The sequence below is a fragment of the Molothrus aeneus genome, chromosome 1 (genome assembly GCF_037042795.1).
Source record: "Molothrus aeneus isolate 106 chromosome 1, BPBGC_Maene_1.0, whole genome shotgun sequence".
In the NCBI taxonomy this organism is placed as follows: Eukaryota; Metazoa; Chordata; class Aves; order Passeriformes; family Icteridae; genus Molothrus; species Molothrus aeneus.
Window position 1 is genome coordinate 58,008,165 of NC_089646.1, and position 20,086 is coordinate 58,028,250.

The 20,086-nt window shown below is 40.5% G+C and overlaps 1 protein-coding gene across 1 annotated transcript in view; it reads right to left on the reverse strand.

Moving 5' to 3' along the window:
- ITGA9 (integrin subunit alpha 9) overlaps nucleotides 1–20,086 on the reverse strand; it is a 236,743-nt gene that overhangs the window by 24,241 nt on the left and 192,416 nt on the right. The window contains exon 27 of the mRNA XM_066557605.1: nucleotides 6,744–6,863. Within this exon, the coding sequence (XP_066413702.1) occupies nucleotides 6,744–6,863 (120 nt within the window). The remainder of the gene's footprint in view (nucleotides 1–6,743; nucleotides 6,864–20,086) is intronic.

The following is a 20,086-nucleotide window of genomic DNA, read 5'->3' on the forward strand; positions in this document are numbered from 1 at the left end:
AATAAATAAGCTTTTATTTGAAGTGAAATAACCAAACATTTAACATCACTTCCATTGACAAGAACCCCCTAAACTGTGCAATTTTAGATCTACAAATAATGAAATAATTACTATCCTCATCTTAGTATGATGCACAGTAAACTTATTCTGTTTAAAAACAGAATTTTGTACTGGAATGTCCTTGAGATCTCACTCCTGCTAATGCTATTAATTCTAGCAGTGTGTAATGTGAAATATTTACATGTATTCTAGTATTCTTCTGTAGCTTTAAGGAACTGTCTACTCCATTTGCAAAACATCAGCATGTTTGTGGGTTTGTCCTCTTTTGAGGTGTAGTTGTGCACACAGCAAGAGCGTACTTTCCACCTAGGGCTGAGACATGGGCACTACCAGCACACTCTGTACTGCTGCCAGTGTTCAGTTCTGTTACAATGAGTTTGCTCCAGCTCCTGCTCTTTTTTTTGTGTAAACAGCTGCCTTCCAGCACCACAGTTTAGCTCTAATTAACTTCTTAATAAAAGTATAATTTATTTTATAATCTAGTCCTTAAACTTGGCTAAATTCTCATTCTTACTGGCAGTTCTAAGATATCCAAATTGCTATTTAATTAAAATCTGTTCTTTCATTCCACATTTAAAAACTAAATTCTAATATAAAGTTGGGATTTTTTTTTTACTTCTTCACACACAAAATTAAGGAATGACTGTAGGATCTACTTGGTGAATTTTGTCTAAAAAATATTTACAATCAGACAATTAAGATTCCTCCGTAGGACTGCAACTTTACTGTGGGAAATAGTAAACATAAGAAGATTTCAGAAAGCTGGAAATGTAGGCCTTAGAAACAGAAAGAGCAGAGAAACTTAGAACTAGATGCAGCTGCAAAATCTGAAAGTAGAAAAAGTTACAACGGTATAGTACAATTGGTATTACATAGCAAAACTCAGATGATTTGCAAAATGCATTGTTAAATTTTTCAGGTATTTTTTCTATTCATTATCCAGCCCAGAAATTGTTGCAAGCAAAATTGAGTTTTAGAGAAAAACCCATGCTAAGTGAAGACCCTTTAAGTACTATAACTCTCTTCACTGATGAGTCAAAGAACATACATAAATCAGTGATAGTATAGCTAAATCAAACAACTAAAACATGAGAATCAGACATTCAAACAGTAGAAGGGTCTCCTCAGATTGCTGAACTAGCTGCAGAAGTTAAGGCTTTTCAGCTCTTTCTACAACCTTTTAATTTGATTACAAATTCTGCTGATCTTACTAATGTAGTTAAAAGAATAGAAGGACCAGTTTTAAAGGATGTTAGTAATGATACCCTATATCGTTGTCTTTCATGTCTTTATAGAATTTTACAATTTTACAGAATCCACCGATATTTTGTTTCTTACATTAGAGCTCATTCCTTGCTTCCAAGATTTATAGCAGGAAGAAATGTAAGAGCAGATAAACTGACAATGGCTGTTTCAAACACTTTATCAAATATTTTTAAACAAGCAAAGCTAAGTCATGCCTTTTTTCCCCAAAATGCTAAAGAACTTGTGCAGACGTTTCATATCTCCAAAAGTCAAGCTAAAGCTATCATTAGTACTTACCCTGATTGTCAGCTTGTGCCACCCCCTGTTTCTACAGGAACTGTCAACCGACTAGGTTTACAAAGCCTACAATTATGGCAAACAGGCATCACTAAGTACCCTTCCTTTAAGAAATTTAAAAATGCCCATATGTCAGGATGGATGACACATGGTGGAAAACATCAGGTGCAGTCTTCGCTTCTGTCTACACAAGAGAAACAAGTAATCATGCCTGTTAACGTTTTTCACAAGCATTTGCTTCACTAAGTGTGCCCCAAGAAGTAAAAACAGACTACTGCCCTGCATATATATCCCAAAAAGGGGTCACATTTTTAATAGATTAAGGTGTTTGTCACACCTTTAGTATTCCTCACTCCCCCACAGGTCAAATAATTATTGAAAAGATGCATCACACAATAAAACGCATTCTAGATTAACAGAAGGAAGCAGTAAATGCAACGCCACAGGATGAGATTAAGCAAAGTTTTATATGTTTTTAACTTTTTGAACAGCTCTTTTGCAGAACCTGATCCACAAATTTTTAGGCATTTTTCAAATCACACAGGTGAAACTGAAAGAAATTCCCCTTGTTTTAATTAGGAGCCCTGAGACAGGACAAATTGAATTCCAACTAATAACTTGGGGTAATAGGTATGCTTGTGTCTCTACAGGTACAGGACCTAAGTGGGTTCTGGCAAAGAATATCAAACCATATCACACATGAGAAAGCGCTGACGAGTCCAAGAGCAGAGAAACAAGTATGCAGATGTGAGCCAAAAAGAGACACTATGGGTCATGCCTGGCATATCTGTGGAACCTGCAAACCTTGATTTTATGTCAATGATAAGTGTGTGAATTGTTGGTTTCACAGAGCTCTTTTGGCGAAAGTGTGGTTTCCATTGTGTTATGTTACAGAATAAGAGAAAGTGAGTCCCCTCATTGGATTTTTAAAGGTGAAATTACCTCATTTTTAACACAGTTGATTAGTCCCCAGGCAACTTTGGGAAGGAATGAAAGCAGAATTTGTGAGTTGAAATATATGGGGAAATCTTTTGCCAAAAAATAGCTCACAAAAGATATGGAGTGAAATTGAGTGTTACACGGGTGCTGGCTAGCTTTGCTTGCTTCTTGCAGTGAAGATTTGCCTGTGGAACAGCCGAAAACAAATGTTTGGGTGACCTTAGCCAAGGCAGGCTCAGACACCATGTCTGTCCAATTCGAACCCAGAAAAGCCTTTTTCAACTTGTCTAGTCAGTGTGCCGGTAAAAGATTGGCTGATACCCATATATTATGATCCCTTGACCAAAAAGCAACTTAATAATAAATCAGATGAGTTTGCCTACCGGAGCAATCCTGTGCCTGACTGGGACATTTGGACCAAAGAACTTCCCAAAGCACTTTCTGAGCCCCAAGAATTGGAGATTCTTAGTTCCTTAACAATAGATTTATGTCTTACATTTTCAGATAGCAATTAGTGAATGATCCTCCAAAATACAATGTCACTGCCAATTACCCTGCTTACGGAAACGTGAGTTTTTAGTCTAATTACTCAGATAGTTCAGGTGGACTTTCTGGGGTTGATCAATATCCACAACAATTACAAAAGGATATTGGTTCATTTGTGGAGATAGAGCTTGGCAAGGTATTCCATCACGACTTGAAGGCATTCCAAGCAGTATTGGACAACTTACTGTGCTGGCAACTAGTGCTAATAGAGTCATTAAGAAAAAACATAGAGGAAAAAAATTTCCCATCAACATGGAGAAAATTGTAACAGTGATTTTAGGCCCTGGAAAGCTGCGGAAAGAGTTTCAGCAGGTTTTCTTCTACCCCAACTTGCTTCTGCCATGACACTGAAATAGTTAGATTGAGTTGGATGTTGGCTGAGCAAACAAACCAATGCCACATCCATTGCAATCATGTCATCAGTGTTAGACATGCTACCCTTCCAAACAGAGCAACAACTGATTTTCTTTTACTGGCACATAGACATGGTTGTGAAGATTTTGAAGGATTTTGTTGTATAAATTTGTCTGACCATTCTAAATCCATCCACAAAAGCATACAAAAGCTGAAAGTTATAACAGCCTAAATCAAAGAAGATGGTAGATCATGGTTAGACAATTTGTTCAAAGGATGGAGCTTTGCACCTTGGTTAGGGGAACTTTGTAAAATAGGTTTGTATGTGTTGGATGTTTAAGTGATGAAACTAGTAGTAGTACTTTGTATACTTTGGTGTGTACGACAAATGATAGACAAAACTATCAAAGGAATTTTTATCATACAAGAGAGAGATGTAAGAAATAGGATCACAGAAAGTTCCCAAGATCATACAGAGATGTGGATGTAAGCACAGACATAGATGAAATGCTTTGAATTAAGACCTTAGAATGGATGAGACTTATTAGAACAGTAAATAGTAACCACTACCAGATTCGATTTATATCCTTTGAACAGACCAAATATTTTACAACATTAAAATGACTGTAGTATAAAATAGCAACACCTCAAGCAAGAGAAGTGACTCAAACAAGCAAAAAGACATATGTAGTGTAGTAGAGCTATGTAATGCAAGGTAGTCCATAAATGACAAAGTTAAGAAGGTTTCTTTTTGGTTGTACTGAAGGGGGGAAATGTGGGAAATAGTAAAGGGAAGAAGATTTTCAGAAAGCTAGAAATGTAGGCCTTAGAAACAGAAAGAGCAAGGAAAATTAGAACTAGCTTCAGCTGCAAAGCCTGAAAGTGGAAAATGTTACAATGGTATAGCAAGCAAGGACATTAAACAACAGCTTGAGTTTTAGGCTTGGCTAAGATGCACCTTAAGACTGCAGGAAAATATGCTAGTAAGATAGTAGAAGGTTTTAAGCTTAATAATGGTCTATTGTGTATTGTTAATAGAAAGGAGACAAGCAAGCGTTGTATGAAGCAGGTGTACATGTTCTTTTAGTAATTGGCTAGAACAATGGTCTGTAAGCTTTAGCAATACACCATTGGCTAGAAAGTTTTTCAAATGTCCTGTAACAAAGAAATCTTTGGCTGTACTCTGGCTGTATGTGAACTTTTGCCATCTTCCTATTGTCTCAACCATGTAATGAGGCTAAAGCTGCAATAAAAGTTCAAGGAATGTACCCTAGCAGTCCCTTCCTGTTTGTGTCCCCAACACACTTTCCCATGTCAGTTTTATATCAACTTCAATATTACCATAATTTTAATAAATACAGTAACTACTGAGTGTGAAATATTACTTATATATATTTATGTATCAAACTAAGATAAATTAAAATACTGGCTGATACTACCAGTTCAGAGTTTCAATCACTTTTATCTAAAATGAAACCTTAAATTATTGGATCCTTTAGTAATCATGCAAATCTGTGGATGAAGTACTGGAGCTCATCTGGCAAAGCCCAACTGTCATCTCTGACTCTGGGCAAGGGACCTCAAATTCCTTTTCCTCAGCACATATGCATGCAAAACCAGCTATGTAACCCCAGTTATAGCTATTTGCTGCTGTTACTTGGCATTTCTCTCAAAGCTTTCATGCAACAAAATGGCAGTTTCTTCACATGTACTAAATGATCCCTATAAAATTTAAAAGAGCTTGAAGTATCAAGATTAACCCAGGAAGCAAAGAACTGTATTTAACTGTAGTGGAGATCAAGAACTGAACTTGTACAAATTTTACCTGAAGACTCACAGGGTGATATTTCTCTTATCTTGCACATTTTCAAACAGTTTATTTCATGTCTTTTTATGACAGGAAATGAAAATATGAAATCAGTCATATAGGTATCAGCAGCAATATATCCTTTATCAAAACTGTGTGTCATTGAGACATAAGCCCTGGACCTCTTTCAATCCTACATTTTTTCATTCTCATGATTATTCTTCTATCTTAATTGCATGGGCTTTTTTTCCTTTGACTATTTCTCTATTACACAGAAAACAGAAGTATTTCCCAAATGCCAGAGAAACAGAAGTTATGAGACATTCTAGACTGTGGTCAGACATTGTTTTCCAAATGAACATGGCTAGTAAGTACTTAGAAATCTTCAAAACTAATTATAAAAGTACTTTAAATCTATAACCCATATAAAATTTATGTATTATATTATATTATATTATATTATATTATCTGTAACCCAACTATACACACATCTGCATAATTTAAAATAAGAATCACATGGCCAGTTTTAGGTTTCTAAATCCATTTTATAGCTTCACAACCAGCAGCAATAGGTCCAGCACATTGGGGTTGTGGCCTTCTGTCCCAGCACAGCTGGCTAGTTGAGCCTGCAGCACATATGCTACTAAACAGTGCAAGTCAGGGTCCTGGATTTCTGCCATGGGAATCAAAATAATGCTGGACTTGTTCCCATGTGTGCATTTGATATTTACTTCTCCCAAAGAAAGTCCCTAACCTTGACTGTGGTCTTTTGAATTTATGGATTGGTAACAGGGAACTGAAAAATGAAAACACTTGAAGTTCCTTACCCTTCATATTTACCACACCCGGCTGCTGTCAAGTGTTAGCATTAGCCCAGTTTTATACTGTAACAGTGCTTGGGTAAAAGAGCTGCACTTTATCAAAGACGGTATGAAGGCTGTCTTTTAACAGGTCCAGATGCTTCTTGCTCTGTTAAGGCATTTTACTGATCTGGAACTCTTTGTCTGAGGGATCTGAAAAATATATTGCTGTATAGTCCTCTCCCAAAGGCATCTATCTCTTGGAAAGTACCAGATAGTTTTTCCAAGACATGTACTCTTTGCTGGTCAGGCAAAGTTGACCTGATTTTCAGGAAATTCTGTTCAAATCAGTGAACCTCAGTCATCATAAAAACATAGAAATGCAAAGTATCTAAGTGTAATATAACAGCAGATTTCTATGAGAGACCTTCCATTGTCCTGAAATGGTTATTGGAGGTTTCAACTTTTAATAACCAGGCTCTAAAAAACCCCACTTTTTCACTTCTTCTTTATGTCATTAGTCCTTGCATGTCCCTCACAAAAGCTTGTTTATTAAATTGGTTTTACTAAGGACTTCTGTAATGGAGTAGACAATTATTCAGTTCCTAAAGAAAATTGATGTTAAATACAACGATAAATTTACGCTTTTCTTCCCTGGGACTAGCTTTGGTTTTATGCTGCATCTGTTATCTTACCTTCCATAAGAGCACAGCCAGCAACAGGAAGATGAGAATTCCCACCAACAAACTGATTGCAATGATCCATCCGACAACATACCCACGAGGCTCCAGATTGTGCAAGGCCTCAAAGACCACCTACATAGCAATTAGAAAAAAAACTTTTTAGAATTGGAAGTTGTATTGTTTTCTCTTGTACTTATCTTATTAAACATATTGTATGGTGGCCTCACTGATCATATTTCATCTGTCAAACAAACAGGGAATGCAGCCTTAATTTAGTGCTTTCCATCAATTTTTCCCAAAGGATTTAAAGCTTTCAAGTGGATTTAGAGTAGTCATGTGGTGGATCCAAGAATATCAGTCTCCTCTCCAACATAACACCCTGCCAAGCCCCAACACTGAGCTTGTTCAGGTGCCGGGTCATCAAATGTGCACATAGTTTTGCATGAAAAAATCCATCCCTTGGATTGGCAGGGATTGGCATGACACCTTGCATGGCTTGTTTTACTCATCATGTTCTGGCCCTGCCAAACCCCCAGATGCTTCACATGAAATATTCATTATGAACTTCTGTGGGTTAGATTTTCTCAAGTGAATTTCTTCCCGCTTGTTATCAGGGAGATGCTGAGGGTAGCTTTCTAGGTAAACAGACAGTGATTAAGAAACAAAAGGAATAGCCAAGCATCGTGATATACTGTTGAAATAGTTTTGGGGAAGGCAACAGGGATTTGGAGTTTTTAGCTGGGTGAGAGTAGTCATTTCCCAGCTCAGAGCAGAGACAGTCAGAGACAGTCACGTGGGGTTTTTTTTCACCTAGGACTTCTCCTGCACAGTGGTTTAAACATTGCCATGGAGCTCTGCCTGCCACCTGCTTGTAAGCCCATTGCTTGCAAGAGAGAAAGAGTTCTGGCTGCCCCATTGACTGAGACTTCACCAGCAACCAGCACCGAGAGAGACAAGCACAGCCCCTGTGGGTACCTGGGGGAGTCATTCCTTTCCACCCCCTCCCCAAAGCCACTGCGTGCTGAGATGCTTGAAGCCAGAGCTGCCCTCGCTAGACCTCCTCTCTGTATGGTAGTGCAACATCATGATAAATCCTTGCCTTCCTTCCCAGCATGTATCAGCTCCAATTAGCAACGCCAAAGACTGATCACCACTCGCATGTGTGCCTGGCAGAGTAATTTTCCTTTTCCTTTCCCTCTCTCTCACCTGAGCTGCTAGTATCACCACCAGGGAGGTCCCCTTCTTGCATCAGAGTGCCCCTGAAGCCACAACGGAGATACTGAAACTTCTCTGCCTCACCCGAGTCACCATCACCCCCTGTTGTGGTTGTAACTACACCAAAGGGGAAACAGCTTAACGGGCAGAAAAAGTCTGTTATTAGTTTTTTTAAAAATCACTGTTGTTATAAATGATCGAATAGTGAGCCAAAATTATCAAAAATTTAGCAAAGATTTATTAATTTGTCTGCGAGACAGAAGTTTGGTCTTCGAAACCACCACAGCCAAAGACACAGTGTCGAGCTCGGGATCAGCGCCAGGTGAACACGGATCTGACCTCCCAAGTGTCAGAGTCTCCCCCGTTCATGCTCACTGTTTCCTATGGCAAGGTTTTATACAGTTTATTCTGCCCGAGGAAAAGATGACCAAATTTCCTTTGTGTCTCTTCACATGCATCGATGTTTCTTTCCATGTGCAGAGATGGACAAAAGCTGAGTTCAGGTATGCCATCGATGTCAATCAGCTTTGGACGAGCCATGTATTCAGATGTATCATTTATTGGCCGCTGACTATCTTGATAGATGCAATCAGCAGGGCGATAATTGCTCTTGGGTGGCTCCTGACAACTCGGGAAACCAGCTATCATCGTTCTGGAAGCTTCTATTCTTATGTTAAGGCGTCAATCGTTATCTTAACTTGTGTCGGGGAACTAGTTGAATCTAAATAAGACAGCTGCTCCCGGCCAGGGTGGTCAAAAGACATGGTTTGGATTTCACAATATTTTATACCATACATTAATAGCATGAATTATCCCTACCATATATTACATTGTTGTTGTTTGTTCTGTCTTGTTACATATACATATTTGAGTAATGAACTGTTCTTCCTTTTCCCATATTCTTGCCTCAAAGCTCCAAAATTTTTGAAGTCACAGGAGGGGTAATTTTTGCATTCCAGGAAGATTTCCACATTCCTTGGCAGATATTTGTATTTTAAACCAAAACTGCTTGTTAACTACTTTTTACCCCCCAAAAAACTGGACAACTCATACATCACTACTAAATACAAATCATCCTTGTTATGCTTTACAAGACACATTGTGTGAGAGGCAAGGACACATACAGTCATGGGTTTTTCTGGAAATGCTGAGAGCTGTTCTCTCTTTTTCTATAGCATGTATGGCAGGGAAATACAGACAACAAAGAGCCTTTGCACCATCTGTCTCAAAAAGACAATGGGAGCAAATTACATTATTCATATATACTATCTGAATTTTCAACTTCTTATTTCAATGAAAACTAGTTCCTCAGTAGAAAAGTCAAGAACAGCTCTCCTCAGTGAAGGAAATTTCTATGTTAAATTTTGCAATATCCAGCAAATGCAGAGAGGCAGGGGGGGCTTTTAAAGATAATTCATTTGCTTTGTCTGGCTTTGTTTTGCAAGACAAAGTAGCTGGTTTTCCTCCCCCCTTCACAAACCACTTTCACCATCTTTGCTTAAAAATGCCAAAACCATTTTGTAGATGTTATAAATGGGTAATGCGATGGTTGGGTCTCACAATTAAGAGATGAATATTATGTGTATGTTAAGAGAAATTTTATAGATGCATAGTTATGTTATTTTTGTATGTTCTCCCCATGCACTTGATGATACCATTGGTTGCCTTGGCCACAAAGGCTCACTGCAGGCTCATGGACAGCTTGTTGTCCCCCAGGACCCACAGGTCCTTCTCTGCAGAGATGCTTTCCAGCAGTTTGGCTCCCAGCCTGCACTGGTTATGTTTCTCCAGGCGTAGGACTCTGCAATTGCCGTGGTTGAATTTCAGACCTTTCTTTTCTGCCCATCTCTCCAAACTCTTGAGGTCTTTTTAAAAGGCTTCACAGCCCTCTAAGGTATCAGCCACTACTCCCAACTTTGTGCTGTCAGTGAACTTGCTGCCCCTTCCCCCAAGTCACTGATGAGCAAGTTAAACAATACTGGGCCTGCCACCAAATAGCATATGTGAGCTTGCTACCAAGCCCCAGGATTGAATGACAGGGGCTTCTCCCAATCAGGTCTCTTACGAAGCTGCAAGCATTTCACTGGCCAGATCCCGAGGGAGCATGGAGTTCAGACCAATGAGAACATACAGACCAGGTCTTTCAAAATGCCCTTTATAAGGAAGGGCTTGGAAAAATAAACTTTCTCTGTGACACACCAACATCGAGGGTGAGTGTGTCTGTCTCCTTGCCCCTCACCTCCCAAATGTGACTTAACACGTGGTGAACCCCAAAGTGATAGGAACTCAGCAACACAGAGCAAAGGAGACACACAGTGTTATAGCTGGATTTTGGTCTACAAACCAAAACCAGTTTAACAAACAGCCTAGAAAAGGAAAGTGGGGTGGGACCTGGATTACAGGGTGTCAAAGCCTGGATTGGTGTTTGGAACCAGAGAAATACAGCAGGAAGCTGGAAACATGGCATAAAAGCCAAAATAGTGTAAAAACCAGATTTCCGGTGTAAAACTAGGACTCAATGGTTAGACAGTGGCAAAAAATCCCCTCGGCAGACAGCAGAAAGTGCTATGGGGGTTTAAAAACCTGTTTTGTGGATAAAATCTAAAATAATTCGTGCTTGTGTAAAATATACATGAAATAAGTTGTACTTGCACAAAAAATCCTTAAAGATATAAAACCACAAGCCACAGCCAGGGAAAAGATTGCTTCACAGATTGCAAAACCACAGATGTCAGTGGAGAGAAAGCTCTAATTAGCAAACAAAAAGACGTGGCTCCAGGGGGAGATGGGCCCTTTCCCGGGACAGTCCAGAAACTACTCGATAAGTATCTACAATCAAGATAGTCAGAGCTGTCAAGGGGTGCATCCCAATACCAAGTTCCCATATTGGAGATCAGCATTTATTATTCATCACTTCCCAAAAACGGTTTTGTCCAGTCCAGCACAGGGAAACGGAGACTACATGAATATGTGAAGCTACCAGAAGAATAGGAGAAACTCTGCCCCAGGCGGAAAAAACTATAAAACTAACCCAACGGAGACAACATGGAGACAACATTCGTGAACAAACGGGATCCGAAGTGGTGGAGTCTGGATCAGTGTTCACCCACCGCCGATCCTGGGCTCGATGCTGTCCCTTTGATTGTGGCTATTGGAGACTGAATCTTGGTCGCAAAATAAAAACCTATTTTTTGATTATTAATTCAGCTTTATCATTTATTACCTATAACAAAGACCATGGGAGCTTGGATGCTGGGACCAGAAATCTCCATGATGAAGGTACTGATTTTCTTCTTTCAAAAAAGAGGGATTGTTTCCCCGGGGAGTGGGGCAATACTGGCAGATGCTGGCATTGTCCAGGGAGTCGGCAGGACGGATTGCAAAATCCAGCCATGTGGAGAGATGGCGACCATGGCCCCGCACCTAAACCAGCCTCTAAGGGACACAGCCAAGCCTCTGTGGAGCCTGGCCGCACCTCCAGGGGGAGCAGCCCCACCACCAAGCCTGCTTCCAAAGAGAGCTGCAGAACTCAGAAGCAGAGCCTGGGAAAAACCCTTGCAAAGGTCCTGCTTGCAAAAAGGCCATGCAGGGAGACGGAAGGGGTGTGGTACCGGAGGGACAGAGAGGGTCGAGTCTGCCTGAAGAGATGGAGTCGGACTCACGGGTTAAATGCCTCACAGCAGCTGAAATCAAGACCCACTGTCATCCAGCCAAGTGAGAAGCCAGCAGCTGCTTGCAAATGGATGATAAAGAGACAGACACTAAGTTTCCTTCCCTACAAAGCATTGCAACCATGTTACCCCTTAATAAATCAAGGTTTTAATTTCCCAGAAATTCTAATAGCCTGAAAACATTTGCAAAGGGTAAAGAGTTCATAATACAGTATTTGTTGATTTTGTTTGCAATTGCTAAAACTAAAGTTAATAAGCCCATGATCAGTAAAGTGTTATCTTTCTGTCTTAGACTATTACTGCTGTGCATCAGGAAAGCATTGTGTGTGTATTGTTATGTATTTTTTAAATACTCCTACTAATTATTGTCACAATATTTCAAGGAGGATGGGTAAGATCCAGGGTATGTCCACTGAGATATTCATGTTAAAAACTTTTTGTTTTATTTCGTACTGGACATTAATACAAACTTGTTTCTAAAATGTAGAATGCAGGAAATCTCTCCCAACCAAGTCATTGGCCTAATCAACTATGAATCTGGCTAGTAAAGATTCTGTGCAAAAAAGCTAAACCTTTTTCTTTTCAGACAGGCATAGAGGCTTCGTTCAGAAGTAGCCCTTCAAGTTCGCTCATAGTGAAAAAGAGACCTTGCAGTAACCCCCTACCTTATTAATGCTGTTAAAAATTGCATGCTTTATTTCTATTTCTACTTATTATAGAAAGAAAAAAGGGAAGAAAGATTGGGATGAAGATACACCCCCCCTTTTTGAGTTTTAAGTGGTGTCACGTTCTTATGTTTTATAATAAGTCATGTAACAGTACAATATTCCTATGAAATACAAGGTAAAGGACATTGGGCAGAATTCTGATGTCTCTTCAACAGAACAATGGAGCACAAATGACCACCTACCTCATGGACAGTCAATATAAGGACTTGAATTGTTTATGAAGTATTTTCCTGTTTACAAACTGTTTTTCTATTTACAGATTGTTTTCTGGGTTTTGGGTTCTTCAAGAGATAAATGGGTTACAGGTTGTTTTTAATAGATGTGTTTTTCTATAAGGGTTAAATGAGTTAAAGGTTGAATGGTTTTAGTTTTTTATAAGTTGTAACATATAAGCGTTGTGCCTGTGGCCTGAGTTCTCCATCAACAGATCCTGAACATAAATGCTGCAGTTTCCATGCAAATTTGGCCCATGCTGTCTTCTCTTGTCCCGTTTGCAAAGGGCCTTTGCAGATGGGTAACAGAAAACAAGTTACGAACTTTATTAAAAAGGAAGGGTGAGATATTACCGAAAAGCATATGTGAGCTTCCCAATCAGGTCTCTTATGAAGTTGCAAGCATTTCACTGGCCAGATCCTGAGGGAGTGTGGAGTTCAGACCAATGAGAACATACAGACCAGGTCTTTCAAAATGGCCTTTATAAGGAAGGGCTTGGAGAAATAAACTTCCTCTGTGCCACACCAACATCGGGGGTGAGTGCCTCTGTCTCCTTTCCCCTCACCCCACACACATGACCTAACATGGGCCCAGTACTGAACCTTGGCAGACACCACTAGTGACAGGCCTCCAACTACACATTGTGCCACTATAATACTCTGGTATCTGCTGTTCAACCAGTTCTCAATCCACCTCACTAGCCATTAATCCAGTCCATACTTTCTGACTTTGCATATGAGAATATTGTGAGAAGCAGTGTCAAAAGCCTTGTTGCAATAGAGGTAGACAATACACACTGCTCTTCCCTCATCCATCCAGGTAGCTGTCTCATCATAGAAGGCCATCAGGTTGGTCAATCATGGTTTGCCTTTAGTGAATCCATGTTGACTACTCCTGATCCCTTTCTTGTCTTCCATGTGGATAGAGATGGCCTCCAGAATGAGACACTGCATTACCTTTCCCTTTCCAGAGATTGAGTTATGCTGATTGGCTGGTAGTTCCCTGGATCCTCCTTGGTGTTTTTGAAGACCAGGGTGATATTTCTCAGGCACCTCTCCTGATCACCATGACCTCTCAAAGATGGCCATGAGTGGCCTTGCTTTGGTGTCATGATAACAAGACTTGAAAACATAGCAAATAGACATGAACTAAGCGCTACGTATTTAGCATTATCCAAACATATTCCCATAACTAGTATTATTATTCAATAACAATATTGAAAATAGTTCTCAAACATGGACCAGTTCTTCAACCAAGAAAAAATAATTTTTCATTTTAGATAATAGCACAAAGCCTTTGTCAGACTTTTAAACATATTTTGCTGAACATAGAGCCTCTTAAGCAGCAGACTGTCCCTCACACCCAGTGTAAGGGAAATAACAAATAGGGATCAAACACAGATCTTCTGCCTTCCTTGTTGCTGGGGTTTAAGATTCTCTCAAAGAATTTTTCCCCATATATGTTACTAGGAGACAATAATGACCAGGTACTTAAGAGTGAGAAAAGTGGCCACAGCTCAGGGAAGGGGTCCAGCTGGCTACTCTCCCTTTTTACCTAGAGGTTTCTCTGGGAAGGGCAGAGATACTGCAAGAATTTGGATGGGAAAAGAAAGGGCTGAGGCAGCTGTTAGCTCTGTCTCTCTCTCTCTCTCTCAGCTTCAGAGAAGGACGGTTGAGCTGGAGGGAATTCACTGCCACCACTGGAGCCTAGCCCATTCCTGCTTCTTCTGCTGTGGGGTCAGCCTCTGCTCATGAGTTCCCACTGAACTGGGAACCTTATTTACATCCTACCTCACTGAAAAAGGACTTTCACCATCCACTCAGGTCCTTCAAGGGAAACCCCAGGATCCCTAAACCCCCTCCTCCACCAAGGAAGCCTCTCCTGGCCATGTTCAGGAGCCCTGTTCAGGAGTCCAGCGGCCACTGTCCAGCCCCCAGTGTTTTTTGCCACTGCTCCGAAGTTTATATGCTACACTGTAACTCACACCCCTGCCCTGCAGGGAAGCCCCGCAGTTCCAGCTACAACTGTTGAACTTCTGATACATCTCATCTACCACCCCGGGACTTTGCTCATCCCTGCCTTCCCAGCTTGCCACTCTGAGGTTCCTGCTACAGCTCCTTTTGCTATCCAGAGGGGACAGAAGTATGGACTGAGTGAGTTTGCAAGGGAAGCCCCCTCTCCATCCCTTTCTGCCGGCTGCGTCCGCCATTACCGTGTGGCGAGAGGCGGCGCCACAGCGCCCCCTGCAGCTGCAGGGGAATCATCGCACCTGCCCTGCCTGGCTGGGAGCCAACAGCGCCCCTGCCGGCTGTGACCATAACTGCACCAAAGGGGAAATGGCTTAAAGAGAGGCAAGAGACTATTTACTGTGATTTTTGTTCACGTTTGTTGTTGTTAACATTGTTGTTGATGTTCGCCTTGTTATGCATACACACCTTAGTAAAGACCTGTTATTCTTTATCTTGTATCTTTGCCTGAAAACCCCTTAATTTTAAAGTTATAATAATTTGGTGGGAAGGGGGTCATATCTTCCATTCCAAGGGAGGCTCCTGCTTTCCTTAGCCAAGACGCTTGTATTTCTAAGCAGCTTGGAAAGATGATCTGATGTGGCAGTCCAATTTTCACAGATGCTAAGGTTAGCATCCATCTTACAGACACAGGTCTTATGACTACTTCTTAGATAACAAGACATTAATTTTATTTTCCTTTCTGCCTCTAAAAAACCCAATCTCTTTACATTTCAAGTATTGCCAACTTTACTGAAGAGACCTTTAAAGTAGTCTCTGGTGTCTTCTTTCCACTACTCAGCAAGCAAATGTTAACATATCACAACCTCCAGCACAATAGACCTATATGCACTTCATCTTGCCAAAAGAGAGAAACAGAAAAAGCTGCAGAGATGAAATAATATGTTATCTCTATAACAAGAGCTTCACATTTCAGGTCTGAAGCACACTGGCTAGAAGACCCTGGTTGTAGCTTTTGCAGTCACAGCTTGAGCTAATAGGGTAGAGCAGCAGCTTCTTATCTGTCTGGTTTCTTCTAGCAGTCTGGAATCAACACACATGCATAAAAAACCCCATTCAATGCTTTGTAGTTTGGAGAGGAGCACGGATGTTGTGCATGTTAATGTCTCTAGCCATCTCAAGTCCTCAAAATCTGCCTGCATAAATACACAGCAACTGCAATGAGTTCTGGTGAAGAAGGTACCGACAACAAAAAACCCAAGCCAAACCCAAACTGAATCAGACTGAGCAGTCAGAGTATATTGTGTATCTGGAGTATCAGGAAGAAGACGGTACAGTCAGTGACAGAATGCCAGGGAAGCAAGCCATCCCTGGGGGGAAGGTTGGAGGCAGAGGGTAATTGGTACTAAAGAGGAGTACACCGTCTGCCACCTGCTGCTGGACCCACTGGCCATTGCGTAGTCTCTAATAGCTGTTCTTGGGCAAACCTTGAATTCCCTGTCCTTTCCATCCCAGCAGCACAGCCTCTACAGGGTGGGTAACAGTTTGGGGAGCACAAAGCAACCTCCATCTCAGCACAATTCCCACAGCTCTGACCTATAGAGAAGACAGAAGTGATAAGAGTATGGTGATGATGCTGAGGATAAGGGGCGTGGTGTTGGCAAAATATCCCAAAGGGTGCAGTAGGGGCAGCAGGTGGTTCACAGAAAGCACATATAACAGTTACAAAATACAGACTGGATTAGATGTTTGTTTTCAGATTCCGATAAAATGCCAGGGAAAAAACATGAAAAACATCACTGTCTTGACATATGAGGATTTTTAGCTTCATATTTATCTTTTCCATTTTGCACTGTACATGCAGGATTTGAAAGTGGGGAAGCCTAGGAGGCAGTGCAGCTTGCCATTTAGCTTTATGTAGCTCACACCTCCATCAGGTTTTAAGCAGTGCAACTGCCCTTCTGGAAAATAACTGAGATTTCCACCCAACCACTGATTTTTGCAATGCCAAACACACATGTACCTGCCAGTTCATCTTCTACCTGTGCCAACACTTGCTATATCCTGATAGCTATTTCTTGATTAACAAATTATGAAGAAACAGAACTTTTGTTTTTAAGAAGTTTTAGAACACCTTATTTCAGTAAAGCATGTAAGCAAGAAGTTAACTGAGTAGGAATTTTTGAAAGTAATTAAAGTTCATACTCTGTCAAAGCCCTTTTTGGAAGAGGAACAGACTCTGCACTGGTACTCAGAAAGAAAAGGAACATACTTCAGCAAAAGCTGATTTAAAATGCAAATTGAGAAGTTTTCTTTTTGCTCATATATATTAAATAAATTTTAGGCACCTGCCTCATGAGCCACAGAATCATGGGAGGCATGGTGCTTATAAAAAAGTGCTACTCTATTTCTGTATTATCACCTAGATTATTTCTGTTTTTTCGAACCACACTGCATTGCTGTTTGACTTTTCCATTCAAGTACTGTTATGCTTGGGGGGAGTTCACCAGTAAAGACACTATTCTCCTTTATGTCTGTAGATATATGCATATACATCCCTTCTACATTGTCCTAGGTTACAATATAAAGATGTATTCTATCCCCATCTTCAAGAGCTGCTGAAACCTGGAGGGGCATCGTTTTTCCTTGTCTCCTGTTAATGGGCCCATCAATGTCTTGCCTCATGACTCAGAGATAACTCCCTCCAGGAGCCATTTCTGTTTAATGGGTAATCAAGGACCCACCCCATGACTCAGAACGATATTAGCCCATTGTGAGATGATCTGCCCAGGGGGGAGGAGCTAAGCATCCCCACCTGGATAGAACCTGGGTTTTGGGACACAACTAGCAGCCCTTACCCACTGGTTTCCAGAGGACAAGAGCTACCAGATCTTTTCTACAGGATCACCACTTCAACAAGACCATTTCATCTGGACTGCTACCACCACCCTAACTAGCAGGGTGTTAGGTTGTATTCTGACTCCGTCAGTAGATTTTTCTTTTGCATTATTGCATGTATTTTGGTTTTTTTTTTCCTTTCCTAATAAATTGTATTTCTGACTTGGAGTCTCTCACTGGTTTTGCTTTCAAACCAGAACATATTTATTTATTTACATATACTAAGAAAAGCAGTATTTTCTTAAAAAATACAAACCTGAAGTTTTCTTCCAACCTGCTTGTCTCTATCCCTAGGAAATTAACTGTAATTGATTGTTATTATGTATTCTATTCCTTTACTCAAGTGTATGTTTCTACCTGAGAGACTGCAGTGTAAAGACAAGAAAATCTATAAAAGGAATATTATAGCAGCAAATGGAAAGGTAAAATAAAATGAATACCTTAACATGACAAAAACAATATGGCAGCAAATAATTTGCTGGCAAGGAGGCTGCAAAGCTGCTGGAGAAAGCTCCAGCCAGATATTAAAAAGGTAAACTGGGGAGATCTGATGCCTTAAAATGCTGAGTGTTTCTAAAAAATGAGAGGTTGCTGGTGGATTGCTCAGTGGAAGATGTATTCCCACATGCATTAAAAAAAAAACAACTGGAACATCATGGACACTGTCCAGTACTACAAGCTGCTTCAACACAGACATGGAGAACAGGCCAAAGTCAGGAGTCTTCAATGCTGCAGGCAGACAGCTAAAGCTTAGGTTCATGAATACACATTTAAATCTCCTTGCACAGAATATGCATATAAAGACAGCTTCCAAGTCTTCATAACCATAAACTGACTTTTTGTAAGTTTTATTTTCGCTGTTGTTTTTCTCCAAAATATATTATCATTGGAAACATAAACATACCTAACTTCTGAGCAGAAAAAACCCATGGAGGACAACCACTTGACTGTGATGCATTGTCTTGGTTTAAGACAATTTAAAGGGAACACTCTACAATGAGTTCTTTCCCTTAGCATTAATCCCTTTCCACCAATAAGAAGAAACCGAACACTAGTAGATATAAGTGAAAAAACAGCAGTTTACTAGCAAGCAAAACAGTAACAGGCAAAAAAATAACAGTAAACAATCACTAGATACAAAATTGCTATTTCTCACAGACACCCACCAGAGACAAAGAGAAACGTGAATCTGTAGAGTGACCCATCCTAAGATGCCACCTGCCATAGCTGAGTGTATGGTTCTAAAGACAAAGGGAAAATAGCAGCAAACCCTCCCATGAAGGTAGGAGCTTTTGAAGCAGTACTAGTGGCAGATAGAAATTGTCAGGGTGTGTGGGATCAGTGTTCCCAATTGTTGCCATCTCCTGATACCTGCTGGACTATGCCAGTTTTGGTGCTGCTGCCTTAGGTCCCTACTCCAACAGAAGAGGAGGAAAGGAAGAATAGACCTTCAGCACTGATGAATGGTACACTGGCACCAGACCAGCTCCGGCTTAGTTCTGTCCGCAGGTGTTGCAAAATAACAGTAAACTTTGAAACACTCTAAAACAGTTTCTGATTGCAAAATGCTGATTCTCCACTTGGTACTGTTGCAAGTAGAGACAAGAAAAGGCCAAGAGGCAAGCCAAACAGGGAGAGGAAGAGATCCCCGAATGCCCCAATTTTTAAAAAGCCCAGGGCACCACCTCCCTATTCTGTTTTCTCGTGCAGGAGTCTTAAAGAGACAGTAACAATTTTGAGCATAAATAGATAGGGGATACAGTAACATTTTGGGTTACCTGGGATATGCATTAAACCTAGAGTGACTGAACTGGAAATAAAAGAACAGTGAACTCTATCCAGAAGGCACAAAAGGTTCAGAGGGTTGATGGAGCATACCTGTACTTAGTGGATAGTACCAGACAGCAGCCTTAAACTTTACAGGTCACTGTGTTGCAGGACCTGCATATATTTTATCTGGGGTTGCCTTTTCATGCAGTCAGCTTTGCATTCCCTCACTTTCAATACAGGAAGACTCAGAGGCATATGATGGTTTTGTTGTAGTAAAATCCAGTTAATCTTTCCTCCCTTCCAAAGGCTGTCCTTTTGTTCCTTAAGAGCACTCCTCCTCTTCCTGCACACAAGCAGCGAGCAGAAAATGTGGACTCTTCAATCTGGTATTTGACTACTGCGTTCTCTTGGAGCTTATTGTTGGTTTTGCTCATAGACCAAGAAGAAGAGAACCAAACCTTCATGGAAACTCATAAGATGAAAAAAATAAGGTATGCCTCCTGAAAATATGACACCAGTTTCAGACTATATATATGGATGCTAGTACCACTGTCATCACAGAGCCAAATCCAAACTCTGATCACCTTCTTCATGTGATTTGTCTAATATAAGAGCTTGAGCAGCCTATTGTAACCAGAACCAAAAATACATAATTAAAAATCACATAAAATCATATCCAAATCCAGAGAAATTATTTTTGAGAATTGCACAAATGCATATTTTTTAAAATAATGGGTTAATTTTAAAGACAGCCTGCTACCCAACTTAGAGATACTCACTCACACTCACTGTTGAAGTTTCTGACAGAGTTGGTGTTTATATGGGTGGTCCACTGATATTTCTTATACTACCATAAAAATATCCGCCTTCCTTTTCTGTTTGTCTTTTGTCTC